This window comes from Hemitrygon akajei, chromosome 8 (genome assembly GCF_048418815.1).
Source record: "Hemitrygon akajei chromosome 8, sHemAka1.3, whole genome shotgun sequence".
Classification (NCBI taxonomy): Eukaryota; Metazoa; Chordata; class Chondrichthyes; order Myliobatiformes; family Dasyatidae; genus Hemitrygon; species Hemitrygon akajei.
Window position 1 is genome coordinate 47393950 of NC_133131.1, and position 18080 is coordinate 47412029.

Here is an 18080-nt window from a genome sequence, read left to right on the forward strand (position 1 = left end):
AAAAAATAAAAATAAATAAATTTAGTTAACAAAGCCTCTCTATTCTGTTCAAGTGCCATGCAATAGTTTTAAGGTGCTTGGAAATAGGTACCAAGGGGATGTCAGGGGTAAGTTTTTCACACAGAGAGTGGTGAGTTCGTGGAATGGGCAACGGTGGTGGAGGTGGATACAATAGGGTCTTTTAAGAGCCTTTTAGATAGGTACATGGAGCTTATAAAAATAGAGAGCTATGCGCTAGGGAAATTCTAGGCAGTTTCTAGAGTAGGTCACATAGTTGGCACAACATTATGGGCCGAAGGGCCTGTAATGTGCTGTAGATTTCTGTGTTCTATGTTCAATAAATCAAGGTGAATGATGTAAATTTAGTTCTCACAGTTTTACTTTTTGTTGGTCAAGTTGGCAGTTTTTTGTACAGGGTTTAATTTTGTATGAACAACGGCGCTATGGTGCAATTTGGTAAAGAAAGTGAAACTGGACGGAGCCTATCGTGATAATGTGGGAACACAGGGTCGTTGGAATCGGGAGTGAAAGGAAAACAAACAGCGGCAGGAATTTAGGAAGTCAGGCAGCATCTGTGAAGCCAAAGGAATTGCTTGTTGTTCCAAGTCGAGACTCTCCCACAGGACTGAGAGCAGAGGGAAGATAGCCAATTTGAAGAGGTATCAGGGGAGCGACAAGTGGTTGGTAGAACTGGGTGAGATTGGAGATGAGGCTAAGAGGGGAAGAGGGAGGAAGCAACTTAAAGATAGAGGCTGTTGGACAATAGGTGGGAACAGGTAAAGGTGTGGGCAGATGGGCAGGTGAAGCACAGAGCAAAGAAGGGAAGGAGGTGGAGATAGACACTGGAAGGTGACAAAGTGAAGTAGGTGGGGGGGGGGAATGAAGGGCAGATGAAGCCACATTTTTTTGGGAGGGAGGGAGTGTGTTGGATAGAGAAGGTAGGCCATAGAGGTGGAAGCAGAAACCAAGGTGGATAGGTAAGTCACAAATTCAAGAGACTTTGTTGATGCTGGAAATCCAGAGCAACACGTATAAATGTTGATGAAGGCTCGCAACCCGAAACGTCAACTGCTTATACCTCTCCATAGACGCTGCCTGAGCTGCTGAGTTCCTCTAGCACTTTGTATGTGTTGCTCCAGACAGGTGAGTGAGTAATGGGCATATTGAGCCAGGTGGGGCAGGGTAATGAATCTAGGTGAGGGGAGGGGCAATAGAAAAGGTGAACAAGAGAGAATCTGGGGGAGGGAAGGAGTGAGAAAGATACAGCAGAGGTGTGGGTTACCAGGAATTGGAAAACAACAAAACCACAACCCCATTGGGTTGTGGACTCCCCAGGAAGAGTACGAGGTTTGTTTATGGCCTCATGGTAGCCACGGAGAAGGCCGAGGATGAACTGGTCAGTGTGGCATTGGTAAGGATAGCTCAAACAGCATGCAATTGGAAGCTCAAGATGGTTGTTTTAGATAGAATGCTGGTACTCTGCAAAACAGTCACCTAGTCTACGCTTAGTCTCATTCATGTGGAAGGGACCACATCGAGAGTACTGAGTGCAATAGTCAAGATCGAAAGAGATGGTTGTGAATTCCTGCCTCACCTGGAATGGCTGCTGAGGACCTGGGTGTGGTGGTGAAGGAGGAGGTGTAGGGGCAAATGTCCTGTCAGGCTTGCTCTACACAGGAAGGAGGGCTGGGCTGTGTTCAGCTTGCCACAAACAACACTCATCAGAATTTTTAAATACCTCAGTGAGGTATGTAAAGAGAAAGGCATACCGTATGATTGACAGGATTTAAATGCCAGCGGGCAGTCACTTCTGTCCAGAAAACTAAATCAATAGGACAGTATGACATTTCAGTCAGCTTCCTCACACACCAGTGTCACACGGAGACACTTCCACCAATTCCACAGTGACTGCAGATGCAGATTGCCTCAGGAGGCTGCAGCAGCTACAGGGAATGTTTTAATTTCATGCTCTGCAAAAATCCACAAAAACTGAATACCCAGTGAATGTTTATATTGTACCTCCTGGGTTAAAATCAATGAAGGGATATCAGTCTGACAAGGGCGGATGGACTTGGATTTAAAACATGTCACTCACAATAATCAATAACTACCAGCTTACCTGTGATGCTTAAGGGAATAAAATGGACAGATACATTTCAGTTAACACTCGATTTGATGGGAAAGAAGTAGCAACAATTCTTTTTTCTGTGTGTTTCAATTTAATTCCATGCAGATTCTCAAACTTGTCTTTCCCATTTGTAAAAATGTACTCCAACTCTTCCTGCTGCTCTCTATGGCCCTGGATACGACTGGTCTGCTTTGGAACAAGGCAGATTTTGGGTGGGATATCCGAATAATTTCAGGAGGAAAATAAGGTGATAAGAGTCTGACTTTGGAACAAAACTCAGATAATCCCATTCAGGATGTGATGCCATTAATTAATCGATTTCAAGGCACCTTTTATAATCTGCTTGGTCTAACGCATCCTCGAACAAGAGCTGGAATGAGTCTGAACAGAAAACTTATTTCTTGTAACCATGGAAATATTCATCTTTCATAAGCCTGAGCCACACAAAGTTTTGTTACCGGCAGAGTGAGGTGTATGGTGGTCATTTTCCCAAAAGGCCGCTTTCAGCTATTGCATGTTGAATTACACTGAGCTCATTTGGAATGGGTGTTGTTGACCAATCGTGTTGACGCACAGATGACTGACAGGCTATCTCCCTTCCAATCATAGTCCATGGCTGTCAAGGCTAGTCATTCCAATGCCTCACAGCTGTAGGCTCTGGATTTATAAGAAGGGTCTCCAATCAGATAAAAATCAATTATTTTTGCTACTACTACATCACGTGTTAACTGTGTTGCTCCATTTTATTCAATACCTACAATGTGAGTGGTGTTCTCAACTGGATGAACACCAGAAGACTAGCAGGCAACATGGACTGAACCTAACCTGGGTACAAGTCTGCTGTGGAGTTCATATCAACAATAAGATCATACGACATAGCAGCTGAATTTGGCCCTTTGGCCCATCGACTCTGCTCCACAATAAGAGGGTCGCATTAAATCCTCTTTCCAAAATCTTACAACTGTCTCAGGGGCCTTCAAGTTTCCAGAAATCAGCATGATACAAAACCACTTCAATAACGGAAAATTTAGAACTATCATAATGCTGATGAAAAAGAATTTCTTAACAGAAGAGCAACAGCATGATTTTGCCTCTGTGTACAGTGGCATAAAGTTTATGTAATTTACGTAATTTAAGTGCTGTGATACTGGATTTTACAAAAATGAACTTGGTTTAAGGTAGAAATCAGGAGCTGATCATTTAATCCCCTGAACCTTTTCTGTGATGCAATGTAATTGTGAATGATCTACAACCTAATTTTATTCACACACTTTTACAACATCCCTTAAAGGAACTTTAGTTAAAAGAATTTATAAAATAACTGAACAAAAATAGCAATGAAATGCATCTTTCACCAATATTTTCTAGACTTGCTAAAACACCAGGAGACGAAGCAGCACATTATTCATCATTTCTGATTCTATCCTTACCCGAACAGATCAAGGGACACTGGTTACTTTGCTGCAATGCATGAGGAGGGACAGGAATCCCAGGCGGAATTCCAGGAGCTAAACTCAGGTAAGGGAGGGGCAATCAGAAAAAGAAAGGGCATGAATCACAAGAGCAAGCTGACATCCAAGGAGAAACCAACATTATAAATGTCTGCAAGGGAGAAATTCATCTTTAGTCACTAAAGCTAAATATGCACAAGGTTAACTGCTCAGAAAATCAAATTTACAGAGTTTTGTACAGTCAATGCTTGTGTTCACATCGAGCACCAGTGACTAAAGTCAAGCAGCTTTCCCATCACCTCTGAGGTAAATGACTAAGGACTCCCACACAACCTGTGACCAGCTGCTGAATGTTTGGTATTAACACCATAAGCTTCAAGTTGATGGTGTCGGTAATTTTAACAGCGATGCAGCTATTTGGTGAATTGTTTGAGGGATATGGATTTTGAATAGTGTGTTTTATTTATGATTTCAGCCTCTGAGACAGATGGAGATGGTCTTTAAATCTTCCAGGGTGCCATGCACTAGTGTTAGCTGATGTTGCTTCCTTTATTTATTATCCACTATCTCGTTTGCAGCCAGCTTCTTGCTCGTGGTGAAAAGCAGTGAATGGAGGATATCCCCATTAAATGGAATGCCACCAGCAGCAGTGAATTGGCAATAAATAAGCCTGGGTTTCAGGCTAATGTCAGTGTCACTTCTCTGGGCAGGCTTTGCTTGAACCTCTGGCTACAGTTGTGGAGAAACACTTAGCCCACGGTTGGCACTTCCATTCACAGTCAGACTGCCAACTGAAGATTCTAATTTTACGAGGCACGGGATTGTGGAGGCAGAGCCCTGGAGTGATGAGTATTCTGGAATATTAGCTTCTTGCAATACTGCCCTGCTAGTGTGCTTTATGGTGCATCTTCTCCTCGCTAATTCAAAAGTCACCAGACAGGACAGCTTTCCCCCATGTTAAAGGCTCAATACAGGAAAGCAACTACACTACAGGAATAAAATGAACAGAACTTCTGGGTGGGATTGCTGAGGCTGGCGAGCATGATGCAAGTCTGAAATGCATGTGCAGTAAGGGGAGAACACATGATTACACCAGGATTAAAAAGATCATGTTCTGCCAAATAAAATACCCACTAAGAAAATATATCTGACCACTATCTGAAGGGGGTGCAGAATATTACTTCATCATTTGTTTTTACCCGTGGGGGGGCAGTGGCAGAATATTCAAAATGGTGACGGTGATGAGGAAGAACAATAGAAGCCATATCATCCTAAGGACACTCCCTTCATTCACCATCACGTGGCATCGGACTGCTTCTCCTGTATTTTGTTTCACAGTACAGGAAAAATGGAATACGTCAGACGTTAGTTTTGGTAACCCCTGCCCCCTTTGAACCAAACTGAGGCAGGCAACGATCACACAAAAAAGCTGTGGAGACGCGTGCTGGGGCTCGCTGATTGCCCATACCACCGAGCTTTTACAACAGTGCACCTGAAGCCATAGCCGGCAGACTGCAATTTGTCACGATGGGGCGAGAGCGCGAAAGCTGAATAAGAACCCATGAAAAAGAGACTTTCTTAGTTGGACTACATTATGTTCTGCTTTGGTAAAAAAAAGGCTACCAGTTCCATCCTTTTGTTTAAGCTGAATGGCTTTTCCTTTTGAAATATTTAACTAATTCCTCTCTAAAGTATCTTTTACATCTGTTTCCATCAAGTTTTCAAACGTATGTTCAGATCATAAAAACACAATGCAGAATAATTTTATCCTCAACTTCTCCTGTCATTGTCAATTATTTGATATCATTTGTTATGTGCATGGTCTGGCATTAGAAACTGCTTCTCCTCGTTTACTAAAACCATTCATAAGTTAGACTACTTTCCTTTCAACTTAGAGCAACCTTAACTTGCTCCAAAGAAAATATCAGTTTAACTCTGATTTCTCTGAACACCTGTAATCCCTTATCCCTACAGATTGAAAATACTATTAATGGCGTAATGCAATCAAAATTTAGTGAAAGGCTAGTTCGTTTCATTTCTGTTCTCCCCAACTTTCCCTTATTAATTAAATATAATTTTCACTAAAGGCTTTAATGAAATGTTCATCATTTCAACTGACAAATTTCTGGAACACAAGGGTGCAATTTCCATGTGGGCCAGAGGACATTCTGATAATAACGGGGCACTCTTTGCTAAATTGCAGCTTGTAGATTTGGAATTTAACACAAATGATTCTCAGTGTCAATGAACTGCACATGCTGTTCAGATGGAAATGAGAAATAGAAAACAATGCTGGAGAATGGAGAGCACACACAAGATTCTGATTGGAAACTGGCTTCAAAAACTCCCCAGAACAGAGAGAGAGAGAGAGAGTGAGAGAGAGAGAGAGAGAGAGAGAGAGAGAGAGAGAGAGAGAGAGAGAGAGAGAGAGAGAGAGAGAGGGAGAGAGAGAGAGAGAGTGAGAGAGAGAGAGAAAGAGAGAGAGAGAGAGAGAGAGAGAGAGAGAGAGAGAGAGAGAGAGTGAGAGAGAGAGAGAAAGAGAGAAAAGTTGCTGGAGAGGAAAAAGAGAGAGAGAAGAGGAAAACCAGAGAAAAAAGGAAAAGACTACATACATCCTGTGATCTGTTTGGCGGATGTCTGTGTCTGTCACTCCACGAAGGACCCCTGTGTCCGTTCTCCCTGGGAGTCACTGATCGGTTGCGTCGGTCTTGCAGAGGACACTGACTGGGACTGGATCGAGTGCAACATGGCTTCCGCTCACTGCTGTGACTCTTCGGCTGTCTGGACATAGTGCTGTGTTTGCTTTTGGAATGTGATCTTCTGGGCTCTGAAGATGGGCTGTGGGAACTGGAAAACAAAGATAATTATTCAGCTGATTAAGTGGAAAGAACTATGTCTTTATTGAGTTCCAGCTCTTGATCAATGGGTGAACTTTGATTATTTTTTAGTCAATAAACAGTACAGTGATCCAGCCTGTTTTTGATTGTAATCGAGGATGCAGTGAATTCACAAATATAATCCAAGTACACTTTTGACTACCTTCCATTCTTCAATCACTCAATCACAGCTTACTTCATAGAAAGTTCCATCTAACCAGAAAGCTACACAGTGTCACTCTTGGACAACCATGCCATATTTAATTCAGAAGAATGTTTAATTTGTGTAACCTTGTTTGGTGCAATTTTTTCCAATTTCAATAAAAATCTGATCTTCTCTTGGTCCTTTCAAAGTGGATGATTTCACATTTACCATCTGCCAGACCCTTGCCTACTCATTTAACCTAACTATATCTTTCTGCAGCCCCTCTGTATACTCTGCTCAATTTGCTTTTCTACTCAATTTTGTGTCATCAGCAAGCTTAGATATGTTAGAGTTGGTCCCCTCTTCCAAATTGTTAATGTACATTGTGAACAGTTGCAGGCCTGGCTCAGTACACTCCGTATGCCGTTGAATGCAAACCAAACACCCATTTATCCCAATTCTCTGCCTTCTGTTAGTTAACCAGTCCTCTATCCATGCTAATACATCACCCCCAATTCCATGCATCTTTATTTTATGCTTAAGTCTCTTATTTGGCACCTTATCAACACCTTCTGTGAATCCAACAATGCAACATCCACCTGTTCCACTCTATTCACTTAACTCAGTATACCCGAAAGAATCCAGTAACTTTGTCAAACAAGACCTTGCCTTTGTAAATCCATAAAGTGTCTGCCTGATGGAACCACTTACATCCAGACATAGAAACATAGAAAACCTACAGCACAATACAGGCCCTTTGGTCCACAAAGCTGTGCCGAACATGTCCCTACTTTAGAACTACCTAGGATTTACCCTTAGCCCTCTTATTTTTCTAAGCTCCATGTATTGATCCAGGAATCTCTTAAAAGACCCTTTTGTTTCCACCTCTACCACCACCGCCAGTAGCCCATTCCACGCACTTATCACTCTCTGCGTAAAAAACTTACCCCTGACATCTCCTCTGTACCTACTTCCAAGCACCTTAAAACTGTGCCCTCTCATGCTAGCCATTTCAGCCCTGGGGAAAAGCCTCTGACTATCCACATGATCAATCCCTCTCATCATCTTGTACATCTCTGTCAGGTCACCTCTCATCCTCCATCGCTCCAAGGAGAAAAGGCTGAGTTCACTCAAACTATTCTCATAAGGCATGCTCCCCTATCCAGGCAACATCCTTGTAAATCTGCTCTGCACCCTTTCTGTGGTTTCCACATCCTTCCTGTAGCAAGGTGACAAGAACTGAGCACAGTACTCCAAGTGGGGTCTGACCAGGGTCCTATATAGCTGCAACATTACCTCTCGGCTCTTAAACTCAATCCCACGATTGATGAAGGCCAATGCACTGTATGTCTTCTTAACCACAGAGTCAACCTGCATAGCTGCTTTGAGTGTCCTATGGACTCGGACCCCTTGCTATTTCCTGACTACAGACATTAAATTACTGGCCAATAGTTACCCGCCTTTTGCTTACATCACTGTTTAAACAGTGGTATGATATTCACTGTCTTCCAATTATATTGTGATCACTCTTTCCAAGAGGGTCCTAACATAAGATTGTTAATTTTAACTGGTCGCAGGACCAGACCTAAGATAGCATTTTTCCTTGAAAGTTTCAGTGACATTCTGTTAAAGAAACTCTCAAAGATGCGTTCTGTGAAGTTCTCCCGAAGAATGCCTTGCCTAACTTGAGTGCCCAATCTATGTGCAAGTCTCCCATGACAACTGCTGTTCCATCCTTACATGTGTCACATATTTCTTGGTTTATTGTATGTGCCACTGTTATGTTATTGTTTGACAGCTGACAGACAACACCCACCAGTGATATTTTCCCTTTATTGTTCCTAATCTCTTCCCAGATAGACTCAATAATCTGCTCCTTAGATCTTATAATGTCTCTCACTATCACGCTGATCTCATCCTTCATTACTCCAACTACCTTGTCTTCCTGTCTATGCTTCCACATTACCTGATGCCCTTGGACATTTAGTACCCACTCATCTCCACCCTGCAATCACGTTTCTGTAATGGTCACTGAATCATGCCACTTTGTATAGATCTGTGCTACAAATTCACTGACCCTGTTTCGTATACTGCAGGCATTCAGATAAAATGCCCTTACACTCTGTCCTTTCAGAATCTAATAACCTTTGTGTCCTTTGCATTTGACATTTCTGTACTCCACTCTGACTTTTATCTCTCCTAATTTTTGTTTTGGTCTTTGCATTCCAAGGAAATTGTCCATGGCATTGTTGTCTTCTTAGCAATATGGAGTAAGGATTACAGCAAAAGGCATTAATTTTGTAGAACGCGAGCATTACAATAGGGCAAATTAATTGCATGAATTATGTCAGTAATTCCACATAAATGTCTCAGTTTTGCGACCTGGTGTAAATGTATTGATCCTAAATTGAAAGGCCGAGCTTGGTGCTAATGTTCGCTCTGAAGTATCAAGGCAGAGTAGTAACTTGCTGAAATTCTCCAGTAGTTACAATGGCAAATCTACTCTCAGATCTTGTGTCAGGTTAGACCTGGTACAGAATCCATATACCTTTCCTTTGAACGGGGAGCCGAAAGCCATGGAAAGAAAGATCACAAAAAGGTTTGCATTTTATTTGATGCTTTAATTTAATGTTTTTATGTTTGACTGATTTTTTAAAATGCTATAAGCTAGGTTTTTAAAATTAATTATTAAAAAATAATTTTAATGCATTTTTCATGTCTGAAATAATCAGAAACAGTGTAAAAGCCTTGATGACAATTACAAATTATGAATAAGTGGCATGTATGTCAAACAATGACACTAAGCAGCCTTGTGGCAGGTTGCATCTTGCATTGTAGGCTTTGGCATCTGTCAAAGGGTCATGATAGATTTTGTAAGGGGATGGGTCTGGCCAACATATATCACAAGATTGCATTGCTGCTGATCCATTTAACTCCAGGACTTTGGTACTGGTGTGTGACAACTCTTCAAATTGCCATATAATGAATAAAGATCACAGATAACAGGTTTTCAAGTTTATCAGTAACTCATCATTTAAGGTATTGTTCACATGTTTATGACCATCTTCAGAAACAGCAAGTTTATAGTTAGAATGTATAAATGCAACTTGGAAAGCAGAGGGTAAGAAATTTAATTTAGATATCTTGTGTGTGTGTATATATATATATATATATATATATATATGTATATAAATAAAGAGTATATAGGTTGGCAGCTGTACACATCTCTTAACATACAGAACTGAATGTGTAGAGGTGAGCTCACCTTTTATAACTATCTTCGTTGCACAAAATCGGTCTAGATCAAGTAAAGGCAGATCAGACAGGCTCAGATAAAAAGCATAAAACATTGTCCAATCCCTGTTAAAAGTGATACATTTTGTCCTTTTTCAGATGTCATTATTTACTTGTGACATCATGATGATGCATTAATAAGGGCACTAAACACCTAAAGAAGTAACCGTGTGATAAGCAGTTTTAATGCACTAAGAAACAGTAGAATAATATTTTCACTCTACTTCCTCATTTTTATTTATATATCTCTCACTCTCTGTCCATCTTCTGTTTTCCTCTCTATATATTCTTTCTTTTCACTATCTTTCTCAGATCTCTTTTACCAATGTCCTACAGCGATCTGGTCATTAAGAGGGGTGTAATATAAATTTGTAAACCACATAATGTCTAACATTTCATGAAACAGAATTGGGTGCTGCATAAACCTACTCTGTTACAAATTTCAAAAGATTACCAGATAAGAGTTACAAATTGGGAATATTGTGACAATAAAGCCTCCTCTTAACTAGGATAATTCAATCGATAATGTTGAAACATCGAAAGCACTCCCCATATTTAATTCTATTACAGTACCTGCAGTGTAACTGAACACTTCAGATAACATACGCAGTACAAGTTGCATCATGCTAATGAACAATTAATATTAATTAATATTAATATACGTTTCATTTCTTACCAAGACTGTTTATGAATGTATATTAATACTTGTAATGAAAAAGTTTACATCAGGAAATTAGGTTTATAGGTAGGAATTCAGAATTAACAGGACTCTAATCAAGAGCTTTACCACATAACGTTCCCAATTTGTAACTCCCACCTGTTAAAATTTATATGAGTAGGTGTTATGTAACACCTGATCCTGTTTTACAAAATATTGAAATTTTGTGGTCTGGCGATTTATATGGATAAATTGTTGGTTTCTGGGATTGGATCTCAATGACCTATAATCTTTACACTGAAGTGAACCCCTCCCTTATGTGAAGTCGAGGGAATAGCCACATTTAGAAAATGCAGCGCTGCAGTAGAACCTTCACCTTGTAATACTGACCTGCTGAGAGATCTGGAAGTGCTATATACGGACGATGCAGACACACTGCGGGAGCTGCAACAGCTCCGTGCTTTATGTGGTTTCCGAGGTGGTGACTCACTGGGTGACCTACTGAGGAAATGAAGCATGTATGAGATATGGACCATACTATGCAAGGCCCTGAAGATGTAGCCAGCAGTGGGAATTTTAGGACAATAGATTATTGGAAAAGAGCATTATCAGCAAACAGTTTAGAATATAACCCTTCAAGTAGAATCTACCTTTCAAACAGAACACAACTGATTATTTAATGAATTTTTGTCATTACAGGCGACCTCTGCGTTACTGCTTACCTAGAAATCAGGACATATCACGAATTTCTATAACACAAAGCCACAAGCAAGAAATGCAAGTTGAGAGAAATAAATCTTGTGGGCATATTTACTTCTTCACATAAATTTTGTGAGAATTAATTTTATTCTGTATCTCAGATTTTTTGGGCAGTGTCTCGTAAGGGTAAATTTCCATCATCCAAATGGCCATAACGTGGAGGTCACCTGCATTCGTAATGTAAAAATATTAATTGAGATTCATCAAAAAAAAATATTTAAATTCTGATCCTAAATTGCACAAATAAAGCCTGCATTCCCCTGAGTTAGGAGGATTAAGATGATATATTATTGATGTATTTAAGATATTAAAGGCTTTGTAAAGATTAATCAAGAGAAAATATTTCCTCTGGTAAAAAATTAGATCAAGTACATGACCTTAAGTATCAGCTGAGAGGTCAGAAAGTACTTTATCGAAAAAAGTAGTACAAATCTGGAACATTTCCTCAGAGAGCTGTTAAGGCTGAGTATTGATTGAAAATTCAAATACTTCAGTATATTTGCAAGTTACGAATTTTAAGGATTGCTGCATTTTGCCTCAAGATGCAATGAATTTCAGACTAGCATCTGGGCCTTACTTCATTTTCAGCTACGTTCAATGCCTTTTCCATGCTTTGTTACTGATGAGAACACAGAGTGAGGCATATTCACTCTGCCGGTGAACACATTTATGAATCTTGTCATGGATTCAAATTCACTCACCAACTCCAACAAGATAAAAACTCTTCAAGTTAACCTAGTCCATTTTTTTTCAAATCTTACAAGGGGTCCTGCAGTAAATATTATTCACTAACTAAATCAGCGATTCCCAATCTGGTGTCCACGGACCCTTCCATTAATGGTAGGGGTCATTGGTTTAAAAAAGGCTGGGAAACCTGAACTATTAATAGAGTCTGCAGGCACTAAAATCTAGAGCAAGGAAGAACTTGGCAGGTCAGGCAGCATCTGCGGAGGGACAGGGCCCTTCATTTCTACTGATAATATTATTAGAATTTAATCCATTCCCAAACAGCAGTTGATCTGGTTTACTACATCTTCCTAAACAATTCTGTTAGTCCTATAATTAGAAATTCTTGCCCAAATTCTATACCTTCATTTAATATTCATCTTTTTCCAATTTTGGCCGAATCTTTGGCCAAATCCATTTTTCTTTACAATACAGGAGGACATTTCAGCGCATCCAATCTCTACTAGCTCACAGAGCAATTCCGTTTTCTTGTGAACTCTTCTTTTCCCACTCCTATCAATTCCCCCCAGATTCGACCTCCGACCCACACATTAGAGCAATGTTTCCATGGTAATTTTCCTATCAACTCACATCCTTTGGAATGCAAGGTGAAACTGGAACACCCAGGGAAAACCTATGAGATAACAAGGAGAATGTGGAAACTGCACACTGATAGCATTAGGAGTTCAGGACTGAACTCATTTCATTGGAGGCAGGAAGCAGCAGCTCTGTCGCTCCACTGATGTGCAGCCCAGTAAATCTTAATAAGATTATTACCATACCCCCTCTGCGTTTTCTCAAGAGTTCAATATTATTCCAAAGGTAACAGATAACTGAGCAATCGTTAGCCCATGTGCTTTTCTGGACTCTTATCAAGCAACATTTTGGTAATAAAAACAACTAGAAAGGGCTTTGAGTAAATAGACTATTAAACAAATAGTCCCTATCTCTACCTGTGATCAATGTTACATATTGCAAGGCCTTAAACTTCACTTGCTTTTTAATCTTGAGAACACAAAACAAGGAATGATAATGGTTTATGTATTTGCATAATGTCTGTCTACTCTCTTTTAAGTGCATTTAAAATAAATGCCAGAGCCTAATAATTGCTTTTTGATTTTTTACTAGCATTAAGGCAGTGTACATGATAATCTAACAGTGTCTTTAAAAGTCTGATAAAGATGATATTCATCCAACTCAAGGTTTGCGACACAGTATTGTTGGGTTCCCATTGTAACAATTCACTGCATCAGTTTCAACGTGTTCTTCAATACCGATAGTGTCAGACTGAGCAGCTGCAAACAGTCAGCCCCAACCCTCAATGAAGCCTTAAAAGCTCACATGCACGACGCAAGCAGCCTTCTTCCAGCTGGTGCAGAGTAAGGCTGTTTCAAGAACATGTGAGAAGGGATGCAGCGTGTGCCCGCAGGCTCAAAGGGACCTGAACAAGCTGATAGAGAACATCTTGTGAAAGGGAGTGTGTAAGTGTTTTCAACACTGCAGTCTATTGCCAGGGATGTTATTACAAAGAGTAACCTGCACCATTGAGAAACTTGCAATGCTGGCAATCTCACACATCTCTGTCAAAGTTTGCTCCTCTCATCTGTGTGTCCTCTAGTCACTAGGTGCAGATTAAAGGAACAATATGTCATATTCTCTTCAGACAGTCTCCAACCTAATGGCATTAACATCTATTTCTCTATCTTCCAGAAACGACTCCCCTCTGTTTCCCCAACCTTGTCCTTTTGTTTTCTCTTATTCCTCTGGCCTCTTTACCCCTTCTCTTTCTTCTCTCCTGCTCTCCTGACCTGCCTATCACCCACATCTTTCTCCCTTTGGTTCTTCACCTTACATTTATTCCATGGTTCGGGTCAGAGGCTATTATGGCCTTACCGTCCTTTCCTATAGATTTCTCTTCTTCAGCCCTCTGCCTCTTCCTTCTATTACCTCGCAGTTTCTTGCATTAGTCCCATTCCATTCTCACACACCTTCCTAACTTTCCCCCCTCACCTCGATTCACCAGCTGTGTTACTTCCCTCCCCCCCCCCACCATTTTATTCTAGCTTCTGTTCTCTTTCTTTCCATTCCTAATGGAAGGCCTTGGCCTAAGAAGTTGACTGTCCATTTCTCTTCATAGATGCCACCTGACCTGCTGGGTTCCTCAAGCGTTTTGTGTGTCACTCAGGTATACTCCATCAGGGGTCGGCAACCATTTTGCCTCTGTGGGCCAGATCGCGTATTAATGAGCAGACCTGTGGGCCAGATAAATGCCATAAGAAACTAGAAATATGGGAATTATCCAGTTAAATAAGCTAGTTATGTTTTGCCTCAAATTTATGACTAAAGCATGCTAGAAAATCATTTGTGCCATAGGTTGCCTACCCCTGCGTCTAGGTGTTGACATTTCTATCCAAAGAAAAGACTTTGACTACCTATACCTCTCATCATCATAAATATTGTTATCAGACTGCCCCCTAAACCTTCAATGAACCAGAGAAAACAATCCCAGTTTATCCAACCTCTCACTGCAGCTAACACACTCTAATCCAGGCAAAATCCTGTTAAATCTCCTCTGTACTCTCCCCAGAGTCTTCACATCCTTCCTGTAGTACTACATACGATACTCCGATTGCTGCTCAACCAAAGTTCTATACAACCGCACTGTGAAAGTTATGGAAGAAGAACATGGACATTCATTCTTACCATGGCTGATCCAACCTTGGCCTCAGCACCACTTTCTGCTCTCTCCTCGTACCCCAGAATGTGCTGCCAGGGCTGGTGCTGGGAGCAGACACAATAATAATGTTTAAGAGGCATACACATGAACTTGCAGGGAATGGAGGGATATGGGTCATGTGTAGGTAGATAGGTTTTGGTTAATTTGGTTAATAAGGGCCGCTTCCTGTGCTGTACTCAATGCTGATTAACTTCCTTCTGCTCTGGCTTTTTTTGTTAGGACGGTATGCTCAGAATAAAGTCACTTTCTAAATCATGGAAACAACCATTGGGTATTTCATTATTTCATGAATTTGGGGGATATTTTAAATCAAGTTACTATTTCCCATTGAGGAAAACTTCAATTGAAACTCAGAGGTTGAGTTTTCTATGAGGCCCAGAAATGGGAGAATTTTGACTCTGCTCCAGATTAAGCCTTTTTTTTTAACTACATAGCACTACATTTCAAGAGTTTTGGGAAGGGATTTTGAAGTCCATATTTTTCTGTGCATTGGGCTGTGTCATCAGCATCCAGGAACTCAGGTTTCTAATCCTGTTCATTAACATTTCCACTTCTCTGCTCAAAATCTGTCTGGTCAACCTTGGGTTGTGAAGTTACATTTTCTTTTGACAAGTCCATTGTGAGATGCTTTAGGATGCTTTACAATGTGCAGTACTACTCTGTGACTCTTTCTTCATCAAAAAGATTAAAAGAACAGACCCAAAACTAATCCAGTACTACATGAACAACCAGCTTAGCCAATATCACAGGTCTGCAGGAGCTGCTTCCGACTCATTGTTCTGGACTTCAACCTGAGACATTTACTCTATTTCTCCTTCCACACGCACCGCTTAGCCCAATGCACGTTTCCAGCTTTTTCTCTTATCTGTTCCCTTTCCCACAATTCCTCTTAAGTAGATTATCTTTCTAAAAACCAGATGGATTCCTGCAAATTCTTCAAGATAAAAAAAAGCTCAATCACCTAGATGTGACCTAATCTTTCAGAATTTCTGTTTGTTCTTTCCATTTGGAAGGCATCCTTTTAAATGATTGCTCAGGCATTCATTAAAATATCTAGCATTAAAACTGCTAATATTTTAACCAATAACAGTACAGTTATAATTGGAGCGTAATCATTATACCTTTTTTATAAAGGTAGAGTCAAACCATTCGAAGTGTAAGGCTTTATCTACTTCAGTCTTGTTCAACATACACAATACTCTCATTATGAAGATGGCTTTCCATCTATTCTTTCATACTGCTTTTTTCTCCCCTTTAACAGCAAGATACATGATAACAAAATTATAAAATTTAGCAATGCGTCCATTCCTCATCCCCCTGCATCCCTTCTTGCCACCACCAGCAAATCATCCAGGATTCCTCTGAATCTATCTTTTACTTCTGATACAATTAAAATTGCTGCTGGCTGTTACAGTTTCTGTTCCTACATTCCTTACTTTTCATTGACTAATTGAGGAGATATAGTGTACAATGGCAGTTATTCCATTGCATCAACCATCAGTGGACACTAGTGAAAGCCAGTACAAGGGGTGATTGATAAGTTTGTGGCCTAAGGTAGAAGGAGATGAGTTATTAACTTCAAACTTTATGCATAATCACTCAAAGAGTTGAACTGCATGTGCATGTAACGAGAGCTGTATAACTCATCTCCTTCTACCTTAGGCCACAAACTTATCAATCACCCCTGCTGTGGACACTTTCTGGAAGTCCAAGATCCGTATGCTCCACGACCGCTGGACTAAGTGTGTAAACGTAGGAGGGGACTATGTTGAAAAATAAATGTGCTAGGTTTTCTAAAATTGACTCCTACGAGCTTATCAATCACCCCTCGTATACAATTCAGTTATTTTATTTACTTTCTTCTGTCTTTAACTTTCTTGACATGTAAAAGAATTATGTAAATATAACCCTTTTCACAGCCACGGATCACTTCAAATCTCTTTGCAATCAACAAAAATAGAAAGGCTGTCAACTTAACAAATTTGGTAACAGGACAAGAATCTATCTCTGAGCTGTTGATTCAAGAGTAAATGTCAGCTATAACAGAGGGGATAACTCCTTGCTCTTTCTTCGGAGAGAACTGGAGGATATTTTATATCTAACAAAGAGAGGAGCTGAGCCCTCAGTTCAAAAGGTGACAGCTTTAAAAGTGCAGAATTCCTCTTACTACTGCAAAATAAAATCTCAGCCTAGAACTCTGTGCCTGTGCTCGAAGTGCATTAGAGAGCTACACCTATTTCCATTTCATTACTTGTACCTGAGGCGTCCAAATATGCGGTAATTCCACAGAATATCTGGTACGTTTCAAAGAAGGGTTTGATGGAAAATAAGTTGTGGGCAATAAAGTTTTAGAAGGAGGGCAGGAGAATTCTCAAAGAATTGAGTTTGGAGGTGGCAGAAAGATGGTTCTCTTCCTCTTCCTCTTGAGTCAACTAGTTATTCAACTGGAAGCAGAAGCTACATTTTGTAGTTGATGGTAACAATAACCTACAATGCCAATTGGAAAATAAACTCTAAATTTATTAGAATTTGTTCTAATTAATCACTGCATTATAAAAATACTTTAATAACCTCAAGGGATTAATAAAACAGGGTATGTATTAAATCAGAGAAGCAGTCAAATTATTTCAGTATGAATCTATAGCCAACTTGTAAAGGGTGGCACAAATACACACATGTGTAAGCTTACCTAAAATATTACTTCCATCTCCCAGTACAGAATCAATAATCATCAGGGCTAGAGTATATTTAGGTTTATTCATAATTGTAGTAATAAAATCTATGTCAGACATTAACAAATTTAGTTTCAATTTACATATAATGGAACTCCTGAAGGTATAAATAACTGTATCTTGCCTTATTACAAGTTTTCATGTTGCTGTTAAACAGATAGTATGCCATTTTAAACATAGCACCAGAGAAGGCCATTTGACATCCTGAGCATGTTCTAACATTCAACTAGATCACAGTGAATCTGCACCTTCATTTACATCTCATGCTTTCATAATGCTCAGTGTCTCTGCTAACATAAAATTCTTCAGTTTTATCAAACTTTAGTTTCAACATCTTCATGAAGAACAGAATTCCGGATGTTAATTGTAATATTTGTTAAGAAGTGTCTCCTCAAATTAACTATCAGCTTTAAATGGCAGAGGATTAATTTTGTTGTTCCCTATTGGTGCAAACTCTGCTACCAAAGGAAATACTTTCTCTCCATCTATCTCATGAAAACATTTGATTACCTTTAACAACTGAATTATGCACACTCCTGATTATCACATGAGGATTTACAAGCCTATTCTATGT

General features: G+C 39.9%; 1 protein-coding gene across 5 annotated transcripts in view; it reads right to left on the reverse strand.

Annotated features, from left to right (window-relative positions):
- srrm3 (serine/arginine repetitive matrix 3) overlaps window positions 1-18080 on the reverse strand; it is a 329821-nt gene that overhangs the window by 38335 nt on the left and 273406 nt on the right. For 3 of the 5 annotated variants that reach the window (XM_073053803.1, XM_073053802.1, XM_073053805.1), the window contains 3 exons: window positions 10943-11053; window positions 9866-9898; window positions 6192-6426 (listed from right to left, as the gene is read on the reverse strand). In XM_073053803.1, coding sequence (XP_072909904.1) covers window positions 6192-6426; window positions 9866-9898; window positions 10943-11053 — 379 coding nt within the window. The remainder of the gene's footprint in view (window positions 1-6191; window positions 6427-9865; window positions 9899-10942; window positions 11054-18080) is intronic. The other 2 variants (XM_073053800.1, XM_073053804.1) reach the window with 2 other exon arrangements.